Source organism: Tinamus guttatus, unplaced genomic scaffold, assembly GCF_059628265.1.
Source record: "Tinamus guttatus ecotype Peru unplaced genomic scaffold, ASM5962826v1 Tinamus_guttatus_pri_ptg000193l, whole genome shotgun sequence".
Classification (NCBI taxonomy): Eukaryota; Metazoa; Chordata; class Aves; order Tinamiformes; family Tinamidae; genus Tinamus; species Tinamus guttatus.
In genome coordinates, this window is record NW_028288727.1 from 1,502,074 (window position 1) to 1,527,795 (window position 25,722).

Sequence of the window (25,722 nt, forward strand, 5' to 3'; positions counted from 1 at the left end):
CATACTATTTGAATGACCTATGTGACTTTTTTTTTTTTTTTCCCAATCTCTCTCTGGCCATGCTGTGACGATTGCCTCACAGGTGAGGACGAATGGGATAGTCACACATTTGTAAAACATACGGAAGTAGGGCAAGTATGGTGGTGGTGAAAATAGATGTTTCTACTCCTTTCCTCTATGCAAGTTCATGCTTGCTTAGTATAGTGTAGCATAAGGCAAAAATTATTTAAATTTTAAATCATTTAAATTTAAAGATTTTGCTGAAAACGCTAGTGGCTGAAATTATTTCTTAGATGATTAAATTGGTGAATATCTAGAAATAGTCCAAATTTAGAATTTAATTTAAGCAACAGATAAATTTGAATTCAGTCTTCATAAATGACTTAGAAGTTTTCACTTCTATTTACAATCAAAATATATATTATTTTGAAATAGCTATATCTTGATGATACATTCAGTATATAGATAAATCTAGACCTATTAAGTCTGTACTGCTGGCTATAGAGCAAACTTTCAAGCTCTGAGAACATGATTCCTGTAGTCAGACAATATTTCATGAGAAAGAGAATAAGGGTTAGTAAGATTTGTACTCTCTCAAGTTAGAAGTTTGACCCTTATCCCTTGTCTCATATGCAAGAAAGTCGTTTACAACAAGGCTGAGTAAACTCAAAATGATACTCCACTAGTCTCACCAGTTGAAGTAACACCTATGAAGAGTCAGAACTCTTCAGGACAACTGTCATCCTAATGGGCCAACGGGCCTCTACCAGCAAAAAGGACAAGAAACTAAAGTGAGATTATGGCAGGCCTGAGGAGAAAAAGTTCAAATCTGAATTATAGGGCTCCTGAAGAGCTGTGTGGGTGTTTTTTTTTTTTTTTTTTTTTTAAGAAAATGTCCAAATTCTCAGGTCTTGACGTCAAAGTTCAAGTCAGAGGTATCTTGCTATCTTTTTTTTTTTTTTTTTTTTTTTTTTTGTGGTTTGCAGGTTAGATATTCTTTTCTTGTATCAGAGGTGTTTTAGAGTAGAAGACTTAGCTGTGCTTTGCCTAAAGATACACTGTTATCCCAAGAAGAGTTGTAGGAAAGGCAACTGGTATCATTTGAATATTAGGCAGCCAGCATAAGAAAGAGCTAAATTTCAAAATATTTCCTGGTCCTTAGCGGGGGAAAAAAAAAGAGAGAGAAAAAAAAAAGGCTTTAACTTCTCATTCATCTTCAAGGTCTTGCTGAAAATTACATATCATGACAAAATCATTCTATTTTTGAGAAGAAATACACTTCAGAAGATGTTAGTGTAAAAATTTAACCAGATCATTACCCAGTATCATCATTTGGCCTCCTACTGGGTAAGAGGAGATCATCTTTCCAGTCGTTTGTCCATGAATTCTTTCTGAAGTTTGTCAAATGTTTTGTACTTTCTAAAGACTGTAACCTCAAATGACTCTAGGTTGTTCTAGAATAGAAACAGGAACAGCAATTCAAAGCTCTAATATGTGTTACTTTCTACAGAATTTCTGCTATTGCTATGGCCTTCTTCATTTTTGTCTACAACTCCGCCATATCCTTTGGCTAATCTGAAAATGTGCTGATGCGTAGAGATGTCACATTTATTAGCTAGCAGTATGATATTAAAGCTACCACTGAGTGATACTGTTTTACTGTCTTTCATATTGGTTGGCATAAACAGAGGTACCAGTTCAAACATTCTAGAGAATAACACAAAACCAAGCTGGAAGTTTTCTTGATTGCCTATTTGTAGAAATTAAGAAAGTGGATCATAATATTATCTTTGGCATAAGGACCGCATTTTCCAATGAAAAAAATGATAATGGTTAGGCAATTGTCTTCTATGCTGTTTTAATATTGTATATGGAAAAAACATTTGACAGAACTGCTGGTTCAAGAAAATTGAACCTCACCTTTTATTCCCTTTCATACACTGATATATATAGACACGGCAAGAGTATTTTGCTTCTGGAGCCAGTTAGAAAATCAACTTTAATAACCAAGTAAAACATGTAAGCTGTCTGTCAGCATAACAAAAATGTCTTATTGAAATCAATAAGAAAGGAAAACCTGATGGTTTCACTTAATCTTTCAGAAAAGTCTGTTCTTACAACAGAGAATAGATTTTCTTTCTCTAACATAAGGGAGATAATTCACAGAAAAGCTATAGTTTTGAACTGTCAAATCAGTTAGTAGCAAAGTGGAAAAAATCCAGTGCTGTCCTGCCATTTTTCTACAGTGAATGGATAATTCTTTAAAGAAGAAATTAAAAAATAGACTATGCAGTGCTGTGAGTCACACACAAAACTTTCTTCTGGGTTATATAGATGATGCATTCTCTTCCTTTCAAATGTATGATCCCTTCTTGGAGTGTCTGTCTAGGACCAGAAATTTAAGTGTCTAAGCACACTGGGAAAGCCTTTTTATAAACCAAACAGGAATAGAGGAAAAATACTTGGATTCAGGATTAACCTTGGAGACTTTGCTCCAAATTGCTTGAAAGCTTCTCTATACTGGCAGTTTTCTGACAAGCCTCAGGGAACAAAATGGGCTAATATCTTGCTGAAACTCCTCAATGTCCTTACATATAAGAAGAGAACCACCGGAAGAAGTGTCTTTTCAGATTGGATTTGGTTTGGCTCCTGACCAGTGGACTGGGCAGCATGCCCTCACGCAGAATGTCCTCTAGCAGGCGCATGTCCACTGATCTCAAATGCCTCTTCACCTATTTTTATGAAGGGTTCACCTGTGCTGCTATGGTCTGCTCCGGAGAGCTTGATGGAGTAGAAGTTGCCAGCTGAGACTGCTATTTGTATCTCTGTGAACACAGTGGAGATGCATAAAAATCAGTCATCAAGGGGTTATACTGCAAGTCACTTTTAATAGTCTCCTTCCCTCACTCTTCCTCCTACTGATTGATATCATTTAAGACACATTTGTCTATTAGATACTGCTACAGGTATATTTTATGAAATTTTAACACAAATCTTCACAGAGCAATTTATCATATAAACTGAGTCATGGTGGCAGAATAGCACACATCTAAAACATGGTGATTGTATTCCTTCACCCAGCAAAGCAATTCTGATGATATAATTTTCTTTCTTGTGCTTCACAGGCTTAGACTACCATCTAATCGACTTTTTAAATAGGATTTATCAAGTGAAGAATCTGAGCAATTTTGTAGAATTACATGTCAGCTTGAAATGGTGGAAGAGTAAATAGCAGAAATAGCAGAAACAAAATGTGCTGGCTTTTAGGCCAAAGCAACAGCCTAAAGATTACTGGTGTCTGTGAAGAGTGGGGACAAACTGTTCTTGTTTTGATAACTGTTCTTGAAAATTGCTTATTTCTAGCAATAGGAAAGCCCATTTAATTTACTTGGAAATTAACAGCCTGGTGAAACTAGGCATAAAGCAGCTTTATTGGGCAGTAAATAATTTGCAATGTGAAAGAAATGTCCTAAATTATCATAGGAAATTAGAACATGGCATTGCCTGTTGAAAGCAGGAGAATGGATATATAACTAAAGGGAGCTCAAATAAGCAGTTATTTAAAATTCCTGCATATTCAAATTAATCTAAAAGATTCGAAGAACCTAGAAATCAATTTCCATCACCTCTACAGAGTTGCTAGGGCTAGTAAAGAGAAGTTAGTGATGAATAAAATACCTATAGATTTAAATTCCTGCAACTAAATGGCTAGAAATTATAAAGCACTGCCTCAAGCCTGTGTCACATAGTTTACAGTGCTAGCAATACCTTAGTATTTATATCACATGAATTCTTTTCATAGTTTTAACATTGCCGTGTTGATAGTTAAATGGACTCTCATCAAAGTTGGTGGATCAGGGAAATAAAAGCAGGTGTTCTCTCTTTTTAAGTGTTTTAAACCAGAGGTCTTGAAGAGGTGTGATTTCACAGGCTTCTCTGGGTACAAATACGGAAATGTTGATGCACAGTCTATCCTTGCAGGAAACTTCCAGTTTTAGCAGGCTTCTTCCCAACCAGTAAAATCAATTTGAAACACACACAACTCTTTGGCAAGTAAGTAGCATCCTCTTAGGATATTAAGCACAAGCTTTTGGGTCACAATGGAAAGGTGGTAATGTAAAAGATGAAATGCTGTATAGGAGATGGGACAGCTCAGTAGATTCCAGGTACAGGCACTAGTTAATATTGGGGATTTTTGGACAAGGCTGAGACTTTAAATTGCCAGAGGTTTGGACTGAGAAAACCTTGTCATATTATGAGTAAAAATGGAAATATAGGGAAAAGATGGGGAAATTTGACAGAAATTCTTATAGTAATATATTGTTTGTAGAGCACTAAATGGTTTACTGCCCCCACCCCACCCCATACCTTTCTGGAAACAAAGTTATGGTTGGTATTTCATCAGAAACAGGTGGTATTTTTATGGAATATTGAACAATTGCTGGCTGATTCCGATCTGGTGCATAACAGTGCTTTTCTCCTGGCAATGCCTTTGTGTGCCAAATAAAAGAGGAAGCACACATACATGGCAGGTAAAAGCACATGTCTCCTTTGGTATCTGTCATCATCGGGATGTTTCAGTAGTAGGAGGAGATTGACTCATAACTTTTTCCTCGTGAGTATCTGTTTGAAAGATAGAGGTATGTATATGACCACTATGAGGTTCAAGCTTAAAATTATCTACCCAGCTGTCTAGATTCTAATTTGCTGTGATATAAGGATTCTAGGAAGAAATTTTAATTTTATATTTGTAAAAGGCGAGAATTCTTTTTTTTTTCCCGCAGAATTCGCTTGGAATTACTAGTTTACTATCATTTTGTGTGATTGTGGTAAACCTAATAATAATAGTAATAATAATAATAAAGTGCTATTCCCTGATAAATTCACAGGGAGATAGCTTTGGCCATCCAGAGGCACCTGAACAGACTAGACAACTGGGCGGTGAAAAAACTCACAAAATTCAACAAGGCCAAGTGCAAGGTCCTGCACCTGGGGAGAAATAACCCCAGACACCAGCACAGGCTGGGGACTGACCTTCTGGAGAGCAGTTCTGCAGAGAAACACCTGGGTGTCATGGCGGATGACACACTGCTGCCCTTGTGGCCAAGAAGGCCAATGGGATCCTGGGGTGCATTAAGAAGAGCGTCTCCAGCAGGTCGAGGGAGGTGATCCTGCCCCTCTACTCAGCCCTGGTGAGGCCGCATCTGCAGTATTGTGTCCAGTTCTGGGCTCCACAGTGCAAGAGGGATGTGGAACTGCTGGAGAGAGTCCAGCGCAGGGCCACAAGGATGATCAGGGGCCTGGAACACCTGCCCTATGAGGAGAGGCTGAGGGAGCTGGGCCTGTTCAGCCTGGAGAAGAGAAGGCTGAGAGGGGATCTGATCAGTGTCTAGAAGTACCTCAAGGGAGGGAGTGAAGAGGATGGTGCTGGTCTCTTTTCACTGGTGGCCACCAACAGAATTAGAGGTAATGGCCACACACTGAAGCACCAAGAGTTCCGCAGGAACTTAAGGAAAATTTTTTTTAACAGTGAGGGTGACAGAGCACTGGAACAGGCTGCCCAGAGAGGTTGTGGAGTCTCCTTCTCTGGAGATCTTCAAAACCTGCTTGGATGCAGTCCAGTGCCACATGCTCTAGGTGACCCTGTGTATGCAGAGGGGTTGGACTAGATGACCTCTAGAGGTCCCTTCCAACCTTAAGCATTCTATGATTCTATGATTGTAATGTTGCCAAATTACTGACTTTCTTAATAAAGGAGTTTGAGACTTAGTGACAACAACTGCAAAATCAGACCTTAATAACTTGCTAAGATTATTGCTTGAATCCATAAAACTAATTCATTTTTTGGCACCCATTAACCAGGCTTTGATGAGTGGATAACACAACAATGCAGCATCCCTGCATCAAAGGACTTGCATTGTAAAACTCAAAGTTCACAATAGTTTCAAATTTTAGAATTTTTGAATTAGAGGGAAAACCTCTTCTGACTTAATCTCCTCTTCCTTTGGAGACCTGCATAAATCAAATTTTTCTTGAATATCTTTGTCACTTTTTCCTATCATAATCTCTACGATTTAACTTAAATACTCAAACTTCAATTAATGTCTCTTGTATTAGGTCTCCTCATATTAACTCCAACCCCAATAGCATGACATTCATGTGGCTCTTAATGACAAGATTTTATACTGATGCTCATAATATTGCTATGATCCCGATATATTACTTACTAATACATTACTTTCCCATACAACTTTAAGAGGTAAGAAGCTAGTGTAACAGCTCAGTGACTTACTTGAAGCTAAGTCGTGGCCTGGCTATTTCCTTATCAAACCTAAATCACAAGCAAATGATTTTAGTATTGTTTATCCATGGCAAAAGACACTGTATGACTAGAAGTCTTTATGATAAATACTACAACTCGAAGTACTTTAGATTTGTTCACTATTCATGCCAGGAATAGAATGGGCCTATCAGACAAGATTGCTGAACACACGTTCAGATATATCCTTTGGTTCCTGCCTTGAACTGGAGGTCTGGATTTGAGCTACAGAACAGAATAATGTGTGTGTGTGTTTGCATGGTGGTGTATGGAGTACAAGTGTGGTTGTGTACATATTTACAGAGGTGTAAATTCTTAGAGTTTTCAAATAAGAAGCATTTTGTTAAACTCATTTGTTAAATTGGCCTTTTTCTATTGGTCATTTCAACATCCTATTATTTCTCTGTAATGACTCATTGTCATTAAGGATGTACAATTTTGAAGTGCAAGGCACCCTCTGCCTCCTACTACCTCCTTAACTAGACTGTATTGCCCATGGCATGTGATACAGTTGACACAAAGAATCATGTAAGCTTGGCAAGGGATGACAGTATATGACAGAATCTGGCAGTCCAGTCTGTAACTTTATTGGCCTAATTCCTTAAATTTTGAAAATTAACATAAGGCTCTAGAAATCAAAGGAACAGTTCTGATTTGAACCAGGTGAGAATCTGGCTCTTTATTTCTGATGCAGGGATAAACTGATGAAATCTGGCATTCAGGTTTGATGTACAGGAGGCTACAGGTGGAACAGTAATTTTGGAAGATACTAATAGAAAGATTATCAGGAGATTGAATTATACATGGATCAAAATTCCTTTCCTTTCCACTGGTGGTTTGAATAACTATCTGTGTGGATGGCTTTTGACATAACAACTATGTTGAGAGAGGGAAAAAGAGTAGTTTATGTCCTTATTAGGATTCTGGAAACCAAAATGTGCAGTTAGGTTTTCATCACAGTACATAATATGTTTAATCATGCTTAAGCAGACCAGGTTCGATTCATGCTTTTTTATTAGGCAGCAGGAACAAAGCTATACCATTTTTCAACAGAAGTCCAAGTCCTCCAGTGGAATGGAAGTGCATAAGTTTGCTGTTTGATAATGTTGCTTAGCATAGCTTGTCGTTACGGACTTATGCACTGATGTGGAAAGATCAAGCAGAATTCTTGATTCATGTTAACATTTACAGCAGTTAATGGTAGAGAAAATAAATAATTAAATATTGCAATGAATTAGTAGACATGGCAAGAAGGATTTGAGATGTGGTTGGTTTCTTAGCCATGTCTTTCTGCTCACCTCCTTCAGGCTTGACTGGTCCATCAGACATCACTTTCCTGAGGGCTAGTTGGCTTTGGTCTTTGTTGTCATTGGCTGGTGGAGGCAGATTGTCAGACTGAGTTCTTTGAATGGGGAGGACTCCTGCTATGCTGTGTCTGTGCTGCTTCCTGGCATGATTAGACTGACCGCTTTTATGTGCTGCTGTGGCAGTGTGGGTGAAATGGAAACCCAGAGTATGTATCCTCAGATGGAACCAGCTTAAATGTTATTCATGCAAACAGAAGTGTTTTTTTTTTTTCTCTGTATTTAAATAAGTAGTGTTTTCAAACACCAAAGAGACACCACATGCACAGCATTAAAGAGTATAAAACTGGCTGTTTCTTTATTAATGATGGTGAACACAAGGGAAATAACTTTCCCCCTATTTTTTTTTTTTTGCACTATACCATGGTAACTTTATGGCATCAACAGTCCCTGAACACAAACACAATGAATTGACACTTGGACAGTTTTACTTTGCCAGCATCTAAATCCTCAACTGACAATAAGATGCAGACCTGAATTACACTCTGAGCACTATGATTTCAAATGGAAAAGTTGTAATTTCTTAATTTATTTAAAGATGTCACATGAAACCTATTCCAATCCTTAATCTATCGGTGGCACAGAAGTTACTAGGAAAGTTGAACAGACTCTGCCAATTGACTTAGTAAAGTCAAAGCAAAAGGAGAACAAGTTGTTAACAATGTCAAAACCTACTAACGCTAAATTTGTTTAGCTGTTGCGTGTGTTGCTGGTGTACTCCTCACTAATAAGGCTTTATCTGAGAGATTAAGAAAGAAGGTTGCCTTATATTGGCTTTCTAAAAAATGTTAGATATTTACAAGCTAATATGTTTCAAAAATAGAAATCTTGTCCATCTACTTAAATAACTTAAAAGAAAAAAAAAAAGCTTGAAATCATTTTATATGTTACTGTCCTTTCTGATTACTGCTTGTACAAATGTTTTGTTTCTAATGTGCTCTCAGTACTTGCTGTGTGTGACTTGGAAAGCTGGCAGCCATGTCTCTGCAAGTTGTACTTGCTTCACTGAAAGTTATTTAGCAACATCAAAACACCAACACACAATGGGATTTTCAGTGAGTCATGCACAGCTATGGAACATCATGGACCATGAGTGACGGGAGTGATGGAGAAACAGCCAGTTTCACTGCAGTCTATATAAATTAAAAATAAATAAATAAAATAAAAGACTTCTAAATACAAGAGTATACTCTAATTATATGTATTCACACACAGGCACACAAAGAAAGACAGAGAAAAAGAGTGAGCACAGTGTGCTAGTAACAGAAGAAAAAAATAGCCAAAAAGGGAAGGACAGCAGGGAAAAAGGCAACAGATGAACATTAAGCTGCCATGCTGAGGAATTTATTTGCGTCTTTTACTTGGTTGAAGGCGAAGCTGTTGGACAGCTGCTTCAGCAGCGGCGATGGCTGCCCCAGCGTCTTCAAGGTGCGTTTGAGTGACGCTGGTTTTGCTTTGGCTGCGGGATGGCCCGTGAGAGCGTAGATGTCCTTCAGAGGAAGATTTGGAGCTTCCTGGACTGCTGTGAGATTTCTCTATGGTGGGCACCTGCATGTCTACCAGGGAAATGGAGAAGCACAACTGTTGCGTTTGTTAAAAACAGACAAACTAATTTTCTTTCCCTAGATATGTCCTGGAACAAGAAATAGTGATTAAGCTGCACAATTCCATTCAGAGTGCCAGAGTATGTAATCATTAGAAAACTGCTACAAAGCACTGTTTGCTACTTCCTCACTGCTCTTTGGCCCAAGGAATAATTCATTTACTATTTGCTTTTTATCAGCTGTAAATTACGCTTCCTGCAGTGGTTTGTACTAGTGGAACAGTGGTATAGCCTACAGACTAAATAACTCCCTGTTTTCTTCTACTTATCTACTATGGAAAGAATAAACAGTATCACTTAAGCCTGTGTTGAATTTTAGGTGACACAAGCAGTTTTGTCCTCCATACTGCTGAATGCCTTGGTCAAAACCATTGTCTACCTACAATCAGAGCTTTTGCAGTAACCAATAACTTCTGATATAGATATTGATCTTATAAATACACTGTGTTTTAAAAATACATTAGCAAAACATTACACGGAGAAATAGAGAAGGGGTGGTCTCCTCTAGGTTCCATTTGTGATGGCTAAACTTGGATGGATTACTTGAATATTATATATACTGCATCTTGGCTGAGCTGTTTGCCACAATGTTTTCAAGGTTTTCATTATTATTGCTAAAAATACAGTTTTTATTATTAAAAACAAACAAACAAAAAAGTAGAGTTAAAGTAATTCGAGCAGGAGATATTGAGACCAATCCTCCTGTCACAAATACTAGTATGATTCCACTACATTAGCTCCACTTTTTTTTTTTTTTTTTTTTCAATGCAATTGAGATATGCTGCATTGAAATGATATGCCATCGTTGTCTGGAAATGCATATGTGCTATTATGGCATAATTGCTATTTTTTAAAATATGAATGTGACATTTCCAGAAGATAAAAGGACCACAGAATATTTAAGAAATATGACAAAGAAAGCCAAATACATTGTGAATTTGGTCAAGGCTATAGGAAAAAAATGAAAAGAGCACAGAATCTATAGTAGATATGCAAAGCATATAGAGCTTATAAGTTGCTATTTTAATACAAACAAATGCTCAGTAAGCTGGTCGGTAGAAACCAGGCAAAATTAAGTCTTGGCACAAGACTCCACTGAATTAATGACAGAGAAATACATTTTAATATAAGCGTACACAAACTTTATAGCAGTAAGTAACTTTTCTATTTTCTTTCTATTTTTTTTCTATTAGAATTTAGGAATAGCATTTTTTCTCATCATCTGGGAAAGTTTTTCATGTGTCATTCATTCCTACCCTTGGAGGGATCCGGGAAGATTCCATGACTTCTGCTCTTGATGACTGAAGGTTTTGGAGATTGTTGGCTACTCTGTCCAGAGTGAGTTTTCCCATGATCAATGTTTTCACTCTGCTCTTTCAGAGGGTACCACCGAGGAGTGTTGTCAAGCTGAGAGATGCTGGATAACTCAATCAATACCTATAAATGATTCAAAGTACAATATGTGGCCTGAATCTGATCTATTAATGATGGTGTTTAGCAGAAGAGTCTATAGTTATGTTACCAGAAGTTGCAAGCAAATTTAAGGATCTCAGGATGGGTCAGACTCTTGACAGACTCAGAATCTTGACAGACTCAAGATTCTCAGCCTATGCACTCTCTTGACCTAACCTGTTATAAAGTGTTTGTGATCCAAAAGAAACATTCATTAGCGAGTTGCTGTGGCTAATTAATATGCTTTCTCAGCAGGATCTCATTAGGTTCTATTAGCTTAAATACAACTCTATACCACGATGACTAGATATTTTAAGGGGTGGCTTGTAAGCACTAGCTTGATGACATGAGAGAAAAATGATCTACTCATTCTGTATTTGTTTGCAAAGACACATTTTAACAGAAGAATAGTATATTGTTATTTTCTCATTTTTGTCAATGCTAGTGAAGAGCAAATAATTTTATATTTGTTAGTAATAAGAAAGACTGGTGTCTGCTGATTCTTTTCAAACTCCCATAACTACAGAATTTGTAACAAAATAATAGGGATTTGCACACTGCACCTTTGCACTTCATTAAAATAACAGAATTCAATAGGCCATTCAGGAATCAAAACTTCACTAGGGAGATGGAAGAGTGGATAGCATCATAGCAATGTAGCAATGAAATGAGCAGCCTGGCCAAAAATGGGGAATAAAAATAAATAAATAATATTTTAAAAAAGTAGCTAAACCAGTTCTAGGTCACTTGCATTGCTAAAGAAGATTTAGGGAAATTATTTTTAAAAAGTCATAACAGGTATAGAATACTAAAGGGTCGTCAGAAAGTCTTGGAAAAGGAAAGGGCAAAAACAGCCTTGCATTTGACTCTAATGAGAGAGAGGGATTAACATTAAGATCAGGTAGGGAGGAAATATTAGACAAATAAAAAGGTGGAATAACTTATGGAACTATTTTGTTATCAGTTGGTTACATGACTTTGAATAAAAGAAAGCCCCTTCAAGATTAGGTACAGCAAAGTCCCCTCACAACTACCAACTAGTCTTGTCCAGAAGGTCAAAAGTTTTTCTTCCTTTCCCTCTTTCTTACAGCTCTACAGATGCATACATGCCCTGCTGGGTATCTACGGTTATGTCTACTCTTATAAATGGAGCAGAACCAGAGGATACAACTTAGTTACTAACATGCTCCCTAGTGTGATTTTGGGAAGCATGTGGAAGACAGCAACATTCCCAGTAGGTTTTGGAGACTGGGGGCTCTTCATAAGAGAAGAGTGTTTGGATATGAACCGTGATGTGCCACTTGCCCTCTAGGGTAACGTGACTACAGTCGCATTCAATACAACTACAGTCTTTGATGCCCATTATCAGCTCTGCTTGTGCCTTTTTGACAAATTCCTTAGGCCATGATTTGGATATTCCTTATTTGATATGACTGTGCAAGCCTTTCCCTTCCTTTCTCCAGGGAGAACTGTTTTCCTATTTAAGTCCAGATGATATAATAAATATAATAGTTGTAGATGTTGAAAATATTTCAAGCTAAAAGTTTAATGTTGCTGGGAAAGCAGCTGCAGGAGCATCCGTTTCTAAATATCATAAATAATAATGATGTAAACATTCAGTAAAGCCCTGCATTTGGATAAATATAATGAACTCAGCAAGAATATTGATGCAGCATGCAGGAAATAACTAATCATGTAGCTGCTTCCTATGTATTTATTTTAGTAATTGTTCAAATAGGGATGCTGATTGCCCAGTTTTATAGTCACAAAAAAGGGAACTGGAGCTGAACTGACTGCCTGTTTGCAAAATTCAAGGGCAGGATAAGCAGAGATACTTTAAGTGACTGTTTATGAACAGTAACTCAAGCAATCGATTTTTTTCTGTTTAGTTGCTTTTTAAAGAGAAAGTGCATTGCTTTCCTTGACTATCTATCTCATTTATTATTACTTATTAGAGTATTCACAATAAACCTTACAAATTTTCGCTTTCAGTTAACTTTTGTAGTGTTATTTATTTCACAGAAATTAAAAAATGTGACCTCGAATCAGTAAGACAAAATAACTAACACTTAAAGCTACTCTTGCATGTGCTGAAGTATGCCTTGATGGCAGAATTTAAGATGTTAATCATTTTCAAAGGCTGATATCTTTTCAGCCTGCCATATCACATTAAAAAAGCTGAAAAAATGTGTTGAGTCCCAAATAAACTTACCTATAGTTCCTTGAGCGAAAGAGAAGGCAGATATCTTATATGTCTGAATGAAGGAAATCATGATAATTTGTTATGAAGTCAACATTAAAACCATTATATAGTGATGGTAATACTTCAAGAATACATGTTTGCACTACTCCTATACTTAGGAAGCAAACAGTTTCCAAATACCGGTATGCAGCTAATCTTTCTCACTAGAAAGGATAGAGAAAGGAGAAAAATAGATACTCACTTCACCAAGAAAGTCGTTTGAGGAGAATCTATCATAATCCCAGACAGTCACTTCCAGTGTTTTCTTTTTCAGCTACAATTTAAGTCAAAAGATTATTAACCTCATTGCCACCATAAAATTCATACCCAGTCTATATAGCAGGTTCTATTTATTATTTCCTTGTACTCTTTTTAATAGTGACAGCCAGGCAGCTCGTGATCTCCCATCAACCTTGAACTCAGAAAAAGAATTTGGAGCTATTATTTGCTAACAACACAGACAGACTTGTATTTGACACTGTCTGAGCAGTTTCTGCAAGATGATTTTTGCCAGCCTGCAGGTGCACCACAGAAATCACACTGGTTCTTTAAAGTCCCATTTTTTAAAATTTTCTACAAATTTTCTTATCACCAGTTCTAATGAATTGTTTTGTTTATACAGAATTCAGATACTTGCCTACAGTGCATTTGAACGTTGATTTCACATATATTAATTTAAATAACCCATTTGCATAATGCCATCTGTGAAGGCCTGGCTGTAATACCCCTGCAAGCTCAATGCAGTCACTGGGACAAGTCGCACTAATGGCCATGGTCAAAGCCCATAATCTACAGACCTTGTTAAACACAATAGCTGTTAAGCACTTTTCTTACAGGGTAAAGGAAGAAACCTTTTTTTTTTTTTTTAATGTGACAAGATAGGTTGGGACAGAGGGAGCTGTTGGCCAAGGCAGTTGACCTTATAGAAAAGTTGATCTGAGTGTGATCTGAGACGTCTGTGGGGACTGATGGCAAAGAAAGGACAAGAGGGCTCACTACCCTCGTGGTTTACCAGGCAGAAGTACAGCTGGTGGCTGAGAGTAATAAATTCATAAGGCTCGAAAGAGAGAAAAAAGAAGAAGCTATGGGGAGATAGTATGTCTCAGAAGTCTGGGGAGTGGTAAGTGAAAAGTTTCTTGGGTGCTTCCAAGCATTACTAACGAAATCAGGACTCTATTTGCATATGTGGATAAAAGAAGTCAGGCCAGAAATTTTACATTATTGTCAGGCTCCTTATTCCCACAGAAGCAACTTGTCACTCAAAGCTTTCAGCTGCTTAGGACGAGGGCAGCAAAGGATCCAATTGCTGATCAAAATAGGAAGCCAACCCATTTAACGCACCCGCTACAGGAGCTCTCGATGAGGAAAATCATTGTGAACTATTTACTTCCACTGCTCCTTGGTTTAATGGAACATTGATTCAGATAGATAGTTTTTAAATGCTGAACTGATAATTTCCTCTTATTATTATAAGGAATATCTTCTGCTCCCAGATAGTTTTAGGAAAATGAGTGCCTATGCAAGGACAGTTATTTTAGAAATCATGTTAAAATCAGCATATGCTGGTAAACCCACAAAAAGGATAATGGCATTATTTTTAGCAGCTACAATGTATTCTTGAAGAAGGCAAGAATGTGATTGAAAACTATGATTTAAGTATATATTTATTTTAAAAATTGAGAGCAATTCTTTAATCTTTCTCTTTTTTTTAATCCTACCGACTTAGGCAACATTTAGCATAGTCTTAAAAATACTCTACAAAAATAAGCAAAAAGAGGAACACAAAAATGATTCTATTTATTTTGAATATTCTTTACAGAATTCTTTACAGCTGATTTTCTTGAATGAATCAAATTTGTTCTTTTTGATATTCCAAGATAGTATCAAAATTACAATGTGAAAAATAACCTGAAAAAATGAGCTGGACAGTTTCTGTTATATACTACTTCTAGATTCCTGAATGATAGTTTCTTGATATACTGAGTATTTGTGTTTCTATCCTTTAAAATAGAGGAATAGCAGAAGTACTTTTCAGAAATATAAGGTCTCAGCAGTCTCAGTCTTTGCTGTTTGGAAGCACATGGTCTTGCTGTAAGAAAAATCCAGGGAAGGGGAAAAATACAAATTTGAAGGCTTTTTGGTGAAAACCGGAAAATAGATGAGACTTTCAAGTGTCTGCAACTCTACTTTGCTACTTTAGTAGCTTTTTTAATGAGTATGACAATAAAACTGTTGAAACTTGCAGTAGTTAGATTTCTCGGAGATACCTATTTTAAGCCTCTTAGTTTAATAAAGCTCTTATAAAATATTATGACAATGAAAAAAACATCAAAAGAGCTTGATGAGGCAGGGCGCATGAACAGAGCTTCAAATGAGAGGAAAATTGCTTTTCTGAACCTGTATATATGCACCGCTATTAAATGCAAAGAGTGCTTGATAGGTACTAATTTGCAAAGTAGCCATTATATTATGACAACAAAGCAAGGTCCTGCCTTACGTCATTCTATTTTAGCTCATTAAGCCAGAAGATCAGATCCCTATCAGGGATTTAACTTTTGCCAGATGATTTTTCTGAAATGAACTCCTGCCAATGGATTTCTGCTAGTGGACAATGTGCTTGTGGGGAAAAGAAAGTGCCCTTCATAGCAGGAAGGCCATTTGTCCCAGCTGACACACTATGAAAAGCAGTGAAATTAGCTGAAAACAAACTATGTTATGAAAAAAAGTGTTCCTAAACTATATCTAGCTTCAGGTATTGCATTGCAGGAACATGTTAATGAGAAAAACAGTAAATACATGTTGCATTGGAACTCAGTCTTAGGTTGCTATGAACAATCTATATTTAAAGAAGACAAAGGAATATTCAGAACCTGCTATCATGAATAATATCTTCTCTCAATGAGGACATCAACAAGATACATAACAGAAGCTGCCATTTTTTGATCTGAATAACTTAACACCACTACGTTGTGACTTATAAACTAGGTCTGTTTGTAATTATAAAACACATCACTTGAAATATTTAATAAACTTTCCTTGAAAAAGTGCATATAGCATATGACTGAAGAAAAGACAAAATTTTAATGTAGTTTTCTTCTCTCCTATGCCTAAGCAAATTCTGTAACCACTTCACAGATATTATAAAAAAGTGCAATTGTTAATTTCAGTTTATATATTTAATGAGTGTTGTATTGGTGTAAGTGCAAGGTGTTGTATTATGTATTGTGTTTATGTTCACATTTAACATTTTATTATTCTCATCTCTATATTGCTATATTTCTTTTTTGATAGGTAACTTGGGAGACTTTTAATAGGTAACTTAGGAACTTACATTCTATTGCTCAAGATCTTCAGTAATCTTCAGGCTCATTGTCTCTTACGAAAATTTTTATTATTTTGAGGAATTGAACTTTGGCTCCTAAATCACTCATGGGCTTTTGCAAATACTATTCTTTTTAAATACATTACCTTCTATTGAAAGACATGAAAATATTTTGTGAGAGCAAAATGCTCTACTAAATCTACTGCTTTATCAAAATATTTTACTTGAGGAAATAATTTTATAAGGCTTTTCATGAATGAGAAATTGAGGTTTAACAGAGCCACAAATTATACTGAGGTCATACATTATACCAGTGACCGAAACAGCAAAAGTACTAGTAAGTTTTAACCATAATACTTATGTAATTAGTAACTTTGAATCTCTCCTAAAACCATCCAAATGCATCACCTACTTAAAGTAGATAGTTGACATGTTAGCAATTATTATACAATATTTAGACTGTGTACTGGGCCTTCCTCTCAAGCTGCAATTATTTCCACTTTATTATTGAATAAAAAACCTTAAATTACTAAATATTCAGAGTTTATTTTATCCCCCACTGTAAAAGTCAAATCTGCTACATTATAAAACCAATCATGCCAACTTTGAAAAAGTCTGTTTCATTTCAGAGAGTGATCTGTTTCTCATAATAATTTTCAGTTTAATTTCAGCTAGGTTATGAAACAGAAACGAAAATGAAAAATTGTGCAGCCACAACACAGTCTAGACAGTGGAAGGACTATATTAGAAAATATTTAATAATAGTTATTTGCTGTCAGAAAGCAAGATGCATTTTGAATGGAAAGGAAATGCTTCTTTTAGGAAGTAACATTTATAAAGATTCATGACAATGTTAGGGAATGGCTTGTTATCACTGTACAACTTCATGTATACATTTTTGTCCATTTGTTATCAGAGCATTTATTCTCAGTCTATAGTGAGTATTGACATATATATTTTTTCATATTATTAACTATTTTGAAGTATGTGTTCATGATGGTTTTAAGTACAAACAATAGAAATACATGCCAATAGTTCTTCCAACTGCAGAATATATGTATCATCAGCATGGAATAATTTGCCAATTTAGACACATATTTTGTCTTCTCTGAGCCAGGGCATCAAATTTAATAGGAGAAGAATCACTCACACAGGTGTCTAACCACTGCATAAAAAATATGATGAAATGTGGGAGGAAATGCTATTCCCTGCACAGGCCTCCCTGTCTAGGAAGAGGACAGAATACACAGCAGATATGATGCTTGGAAAACGCATATACACTTAAAAACACAAGCACTGTATAAAATCTCAGATGAAGGGAAAAGGAGCGAATTTGCTAACTGAAAGCAGGAAGTCAATGTTACTTAAAGGCTACATTTCATCACACAATGGTCAAAAGACTGACATCAAAGATATTGGGAGTCTACTACTACTTAGAGATCATTCTCTAATTTAAAATGACCAAACAGCAACTGAATGTCCAAGCAGTCTACCCTATAGCTGTGTGAAACATCACAGCAGGATCTGAAAGCAAATTAAGTAAATTGAAGAGCCATTTTTAAATTGAAAGCTTAGACTGTGCTGAACAGAAATATTAAAACTTATGAAACTTTCTCCTGAAACTAGAAGATTTAGAAGGTTTTGTATTTCAGCCATACAAACCTCAGAATTCTATTTCTTAGGCTTTCACTGTCAATGAGCTTCTATTTATGCAAGCTTGCAGGAAACAATATGTGAAACCCTACTAACCATAACTGTCTTCGGAATCCCTGTTAACCATAACCACTACCTATAGCAGAGTGCTTCTGAATTAGTCTGAGGTAGTGACTGCAAAGACAAAAGGCTGAAGATGAGATGAACAGTCATGCAAGTCCCTCCATGAGAAGAGTTTTGTTCCTTGCAAGAGCAAGCATCTTAAACTATGTTGCCCTTGCTGAACAAAAAGAACGAATAACTAACGTTTTAAGTTAGGAAGATAATATTGAGGTCTTGGTGTCATGCTGGAGAAGTACACTGAAGACATTGAAAAATTTGGTCATTCAAAATTCTGGTCATTGCAGGATCTTTTATGAAGCACTGAAAGATTAGATGGCCTTGAAAAATAAAGTTGAAAGTTTCAAGAACAAAATAATAAGACAGTCAGAAAGATGAGGGACTGTATGAAGATCCAGTACTCAATTAAAACAAAAAGCCTGACCATCATTTTGCCTCGTTAAATGGTAAAAAAATCTTTAAAATGGAAATGGAGAGAAAGAAGACTGAAATTGATACCTACTGCCTCAGTTAACACCACATAACTTAATTAGATTTAGTGAGTCACAAAGAAACGGGCAGAGAAGATGTTCATAGACCTTCTTCCCAAATGTGAGTGAATTCTTTATATAACAAGGAAATTAATTTTCTTCTGTTTTTGTTTGTTTGTTTTAGGTGATTTGTATTTCAAGCCAATTACTAAATATTTCTGCCGCATTTAAGTATGTATCACTACACTTCACAAATGTTTTTGAACAATAAAATTGTAGAACTTGTATGCTGAGTAAATTTGCATGACTTCTGGAACCAAGAATGATTCTCTCTCCATCTGCTTTCGAAACTCCTTGTGTCTTGATTTACTCCCTTCCTGTATGCCATTATCATTTTTAGAGTTGCCACATCTGACATAATTATGAATAGTAGGATCCTGAGACTATGCCCACAAATCTGAGGAATTCTGACAAAAATCTCAGGGCATAATCCTGTGATTATTTTGAAGGGAGATATGCTTCCTTTGCCTTTGAACCACAGTTAGCAGAGAGGAGAAAAAGTTAGTAGTGATTCACTTCCTGGTCTGAAAAGTAGTCACTGTTTGTCTGACACACGTATAAAGGCACTCACCGGACTAGTAACAGTAGAGCAGTACTGTTCATGCAAAAGTAATCGCATTCTTTTGGGGTGTTTCCCTATTGTATCTGCATGGTTAGAAGTTGTTGCATGTGTAATGGTTCAGGAACTGTATGGGGCTAGTTAAGAAAATTCATACTTGGTACCTTCTGAACTTCCTTCAACTTCATGAATTACCATTTTTATGAGCAAAAGGGTTAATACAAGAGTATTGATATAGTAAACCCTATTAAGCCAAGGACATAATTCCAAATTTTCCCTAAATTTGTCAAGAGTTCACAGCCAGTGCCGCTGCTCCCACCACCATGAGCACTACAAGAAAGCAGCACATCACACTGACTAGTACTAACACTCACATACCTGCTCCATGGAGATATTCTTATAAATGACTGTCTGATTCCACTCAGGATTCAAGCTCTTCTGCACATATTTAGTCCTCCGCTTGTACTCAGCACTGAATTTGAACAAAGGAAGGAAACATTACATTAGTGATTTTTTTGTTTCTTTCTTCTTCTAATGTAAAAAAAAAAAAAAGAAAAAAAAAGAAGAAAAATAAAAGATAGAGAGAAAGAAAGGAACTCAGTTCCTCAGTTCTGCAAGAGCACAGAGCTATATGAGGACAAAGACGGCCCAAGGGTATTTTTACATTTAATATGCTTTCCTGACTTGGGCTTTTAAAACTTCATCCTATGACTCTTCAGCAGGTTGTCTCTGTCCACAAGAGTTTCTACCTAAAGCATCAGTCAGCACGTGCACGCATGCTTTGTTTTTGCACTGAAGGAGGTGTGCTGTGATTATAAAAGAAAGCGATAATGCATTGTTTTCTTTTCCAAGACAATCCTCCTATTAGCACATTGAGGTAGCATGCATCCATTATATTTATAGTTTGCATTCTCTGATTATAGCAATTTTATCTGACAACAATGTTTAGTAAAGGCCACAGAGTAACTAATGTCCTTTTAATGATATAAGCATTAATTTCTTATTGATCTTACTCTTCAGATCTGCATCAAACTGTACTGTAAAGAAGCATAAAGTGCATCAGTTTCATGATTGTTTTCATCAATAGCCAAGAGTAAAAAGTTTGTCTATATAATCTATTTATAAAAGTAACTGATAGTACATGCTGTTATACTTTGCATTTCCTCAATATGGGTAAACCAATGCACTAGCCTTTAATAGAACATGGATCCATCTAGAGCTATGAGCTTTGATGTAAGATTTGCTTCCATTCCAATTTTAATTTAATATAAATTTTAATGGAGATCATGAAAGGTTGGGTAGGAGAACATGAAAAGCTTTTAATACTTTGAAAATCCTGCAGATATGAAGAATCTTTTTTTCTCCCACTGTGCAAGTTAACTGCCCTTAGACTTCTGTTCAAACTTTCCACACATTAAAAGACATAGATGTTACATCTACCATCGATTTAAATGTGCTCAGGACTGTTCTTTAGTACTAAGGCCAAATGGCACGGAATGACCACCATCTGCTCCACTAAACAATGCTACAGCACAATTTTGAAAAAAAAAAATTAAAAAAGGAAAAAAGTTAAAGAAATACATTGAAGGTTAATATTTACTTTTGGTTTTCTCTCTTTTCTAATTCTTCAGGGACTGTCCTACTTTGTATACCTACAGAATTACAGCATTGGATATGGTGGCTTAACTTGCTAAACACTTCAGAAGTGTTTCACTAAAATTAACAATATTGTTTATGTAACGAGGCATTCGTTACACACTGCCACAAGAATTAAACACCATTTAAAGTATTATTTTGTCTGGTTCTGGTTTTCTTTATCTATCTTTTTTCAGAGTATCTTTTTTTTTTTAGTATTAGTCAATACATTACAAAACTGACCACAAAAAATCCAAATAACAACCCCTATATTTTAGAAATTCCATCCTTTATACAGTATATATTTTAGATTGCTTAAATAGTTGGATTGATTGGAAAGTGTCCATGAAACTAATACATCTAAGTTAGTCTGCTGACATTCATGGGATATTTCAGAAACTACTTAGAAAATGTCGGAAGTTATGCCATCTAGTTCATTCTTTTGCCAAAAAGTTACTTTTCCTGACTGTGTTCTCGCTAATGTGTCTTTGGAACTATTTTTAAATGTAATTACCTGCTTTTATAGCTCCTTCCAATTATTTAACTGGCCAATATTTATTAAAAATATTGGTTCACAAGGAGAGAAGATATTTTATACTCCCTTTATCCACTTGGTTTGCATTGAAAGATCTATTCTTTGAAACATGCCTTGATCAAATGGTTAAAATTTCCCAAATAAAGCTTCCATTTGGACATGTTGAAATCATATGCCCTGAGTTTTCCAGTGTGAACCTCTGCCAAGTGTGGCGTGCGACCCTATGCCATGTGCTGTAGGTGTTCCTGCTTCCTTGCTCCTCGGTGACCGCCAAACAAACAAACACTACAACATTCTCATTCTTGTCCTCAATTTCTTTGGCAATATTACACCTTCATCACCTTTCAAAGCTTCTGATTCTTTCTGGAGATACATGAGAAGGTGACTCATGCAGTGCTGAGCTGTAGAGCTGGCAGAGGCTGTTAACTTTTTAACTCTGGAGTATTCCCAAGGAAGTCCATAGGGCAGAGCTAAGCAGGACACCCTCGCCTCCCCTAAGGCAGCCCAGACCTAGACTAAGCTGGACAACAGGCCAGAACCTTAAAAGTTTGAAGGGAAAGATTTGGCAAATGTATTAAGTCTATCCTACCGGCACACATACTTGTCTGGACTGTGATTGGTAAGGCTTTATTAAAACACATTCATTAAAGCTAATGCATACTTAGTTACGAAATAATTCACATTGGAAATTTATAAACTATGCCATGTGTGAAGAGATGGAAACTGCACTACTCTATATCATTTTTCTGTGCTTCTCAAATTATAACTGACACACAGTACAACTGAAAATACAATGAAAAAACAAAACCTAGAGAATAACCACATGTAAAATGTGTCATTTAAACACATTCCTTTAATAATTTATTAATTATGAAACAGGATGATGTTGGAGTAAATCTATTTATTAAAAAGTCTTGCATATCTCCTGTTGATCAGATTGAAAAGGCTTCTCTTTTAACACAAGTGTAGAATTATAGGCCTGAAATTCTATTACCATGTACTTACCCTGGATTGACATGAGCATTTCTAGAGAACAGAATTTTGTCTTATGTTTCCAGCTCAGCACAAAGAAGTACGAGTAATTCTAGTAACTAAACAGTTTTATACATCAAATGTCTTTTTATATGGTCAACCAGCTTAAATTTGCTTGAGTGATTATATAAAATGTTGCTCAGTTTTATGCCAAGATGTTGTGTAACATGTAGAGAGAAAAATACTCAGGCTCAGTTCCAAATAGCATCCATTTCTCTTGGCACCATTCAAATTCATGAAGCAAATTCATAGATAATTACTTTACAAATTTCAATGAGTAAGGACCGATATTAGATGTTTCTTATTGAATTAAATTCTTCCAGACTTCCAGCTAGAGTATTAATTCATCAAGGAATATTAGTTATTTGTTACTGATTCCTTTTGATCTGAAAATGAGATTGACTAAAGGATAAGCAGTAAAACTCTGCTGAAATCATGTGTCATCAAAACTCAAGAGAAATCTATACTTCAATGCATAGGCTTATCATAACATCCTGATACATATAAAAATTAAAGTGTAAAATTGAAAGACAGTACACTCTACCTTGCATTTTGGACAACCATGACTTGTCTGCATCCCCCACAGCGTTAAATAGTTAGGAACACAGAAGAAGCATCAGGAAGAAAAAATGAGAAGAGACAGAGATGAAAGAAAACATATGAATAGTAGGTAGTTTCCAGTATCCAACCAGAGGAAAGAGAAGCATTAGAAAAAATAAGCAACCTAATGTGGATCGAACCAAATTGAAAAGCTATTCATGAGCACTTAAGTTCCTGGTTTCCCAAAAAAGCTTTGCATTTTTGAGAAGCTCTTCATTCTCATGCTTCTCTAAAGCACCAAGTTACTTGTGAGACAGGAACATTGTCAATTTTAAAATGAATGGTAATAAAAGTAAAATCCAAATTCTTCATAATTTGGCTCCATGAACCTATATTACGGTATAGCATAGAACTCTAGAGGATGGACATGTCTGTAGCTCAAACCTCATTTCTACATAAGTGCATGTACTTGTAATGAAATCAATCTTACTGGAGGACTTTAAGTATTTGAGAATTAGACAAGACTCTTAAGTGCATGGAGAAGTCTCCTTTTTTTTAATAATTGAGTATGCTATCTGCCTACCATAAACTGCCATTTTGGAACAGGTCCTAACCTGTGCCATTACACTCAGTGATAGTTTTGGGATCAATGCCAATGAACAATATTGAATCCTGTACAGTTTGAATTAGCATGTTCTAATGATAATAAGACCACATGTCTTTAGTTGTTGCATCCAACTGCTCTTATCTCTACTTGTCCTAATACCACATGCTGAACTGTGACCATAGCATTCACTTTCCTGTTACCTTCAATGAGGCCAGAAATACATTTTTTTTTAATAACACAACCAAGTTTAAGAGTCTTTTAGAACTGCACAAACAGAAAAGTTTTTTTGGAATTTGTCTTTGCAAACTAAGGATTGATCTATCAACTTAGCTTTAGATATATCTATTGTATCACTGAAGTCAGCAGAATTACTATAACTATGTGCATAGTTACGCGTATGACACCTTGCAACTTCAGAGCAAGGGAAAGCTATAATATCAATAATATAGAAGCATATTTTTAAAGGAAAAATGCTCAGTTATTTATAATTATTGTCAGAGCTTAGAAAGAAATGTTCTGTGAAAAAATGGTTAGTGATTTGTATAGTCACTAAATACAAAATTTCTGAAATTACTAAAACTCTTTCTTAGCTATTAAAGTTTAAACCAAACTAACTCCAATCAACCAACCAAAAAAAAATCCATGGAATGAATGTCTTCTATCTAATATTTCTGACCTTTAATATTAGATGGTAATCTTGTATCAAATTCAGGTCCTGGGACTGTGCATGTTTGCAAATCTGTTTCAAATTCAGAATATCTGAGTTAAAGCAGCAACTGAATTTTAACCTTATCTTATAGCTTCCTATATTATAATAACACAGGACAAGTCACTATTAGCCTCAGAATCCAGGCAATTCAATATTCATTAAAGACAGATTAATAAGAGCTTACATATATAAGTCCATATATTTGGTATGTTTCAGCAAACTCTATTCTTTCAGTTTGTATTTTTGAATGCATTACAATTTTAAAATAAGATTAAAAAAAAAAAAAAAGATTATCATGCCTCTGAAGCAACTAAGAAAATATGCACTTTATCCTGAGATTAGGATCCAGTTCTTAATTTTGAATAACTCATTAAAAGTCCACCATTTTTCCTGGTCATATACTTACATTTTTTATACTGTCTGTTCTGTTTATTACTGAAAAGTAACAAACACAAATTAAAAGAAAGGAAGCTTGGGTTGAAATTTCTCCTGCACTTACCCTCTTCCTGGCAGAAGGTAAACTTTAACAAAAGGGTCAGAATAGCCGTTGTTGTCTCGGGGAGCCAGGTTTCTTGCTTGAAGGATGTGGATGATAAGGTTGCCAAGGTGTTTGTCATAGTTGACTTGAAGCTAGAGAAGGCATTAAAATTCAGTTAGATTTTTCTTTTTAAGCATTACTTCCTAAACGATTCAACTTCTCTTAAAATCCTCAAAATCCAAAAAAGTGAGGTTTGGATCTTTAATTTTGGGTGGAAATGACTGCATCTTAGAAGTTTTTGTCACTTCCTACTGAATATAATGGGAAACTAGATAATTATGTCAGATATTGAGATGATTTCTTCTTCAAATTCTACAGGTTTTATTAAAAAAGAAGAAGCACACAACCATATTTGTCTTAAACAAACAAGTAAAAAAGATGAAATTCTAGCACTTAATATTCTGCTATGAAATAGTCAACTAAATAGGAATTACACAAACTCTAAATTCCTGCTAGCTCAAGCCATGGGAAAATGTTTTTGTAGTATGGAAGGATCCTTAATTATCAGTAAAAGAGTGAGAAATGAACCAGGAAAGCGAAGGACAGAAATCTATAGGAAATTGCATTTCTTTTGATCTGCTGCTCACATTCCACTTAAAAAAATGTAATAAGTGAACTCAATTTACAAAAGAGCTAATCTGGCATTATTTTGAAAAGAATACACTGCATTATGTTGGCTTTTGGGTAGAAAGTCTCATCATTTCAGAAGTAACACACAATAATTGCCCAAAGGCTAAAGATTATATTGAAGTATTTTAATTCTTTCAGAAACAGCTGCATTTTCCTTTCTTCTATTTGTATTTCATATACCGATGTTAAAGACAAATGTGAAAATCTAGCAGTGTCATCTCCTGTTATTTTCACTTAATGACACTTCAAGAGGTTGGAGCTGAACAAGAAATCACTTAATGGAGGTTGTTTTCAGAAAACTTATTCAATGGAAACACCACCAGGAGCAACAA

The 25,722-nt window shown here is 35.7% G+C and overlaps 1 protein-coding gene across 2 annotated transcripts in view; it reads right to left on the reverse strand.

Annotated features, from left to right (window-relative positions):
- Positions 1-25,722, reverse strand: part of PCLO (piccolo presynaptic cytomatrix protein) — a 318,634-nt gene that overhangs the window by 44,953 nt on the left and 247,959 nt on the right. Inside the window, exons 15-21 of one of the 2 annotated variants that reach the window (XM_088523510.1) lie at positions 24,722-24,852; positions 22,911-22,937; positions 19,543-19,636; positions 13,183-13,254; positions 10,543-10,723; positions 9,045-9,239; positions 7,618-7,800 (exon numbers count right to left, since the gene is read on the reverse strand). In XM_088523510.1, coding sequence (XP_088379636.1) covers positions 7,618-7,800; positions 9,045-9,239; positions 10,543-10,723; positions 13,183-13,254; positions 19,543-19,636; positions 22,911-22,937; positions 24,722-24,852 — 883 coding nt within the window. The remainder of the gene's footprint in view (positions 1-7,617; positions 7,801-9,044; positions 9,240-10,542; positions 10,724-13,182; positions 13,255-19,542; positions 19,637-22,910; positions 22,938-24,721; positions 24,853-25,722) is intronic. The other variant, XM_088523509.1, reaches the window with a different exon arrangement.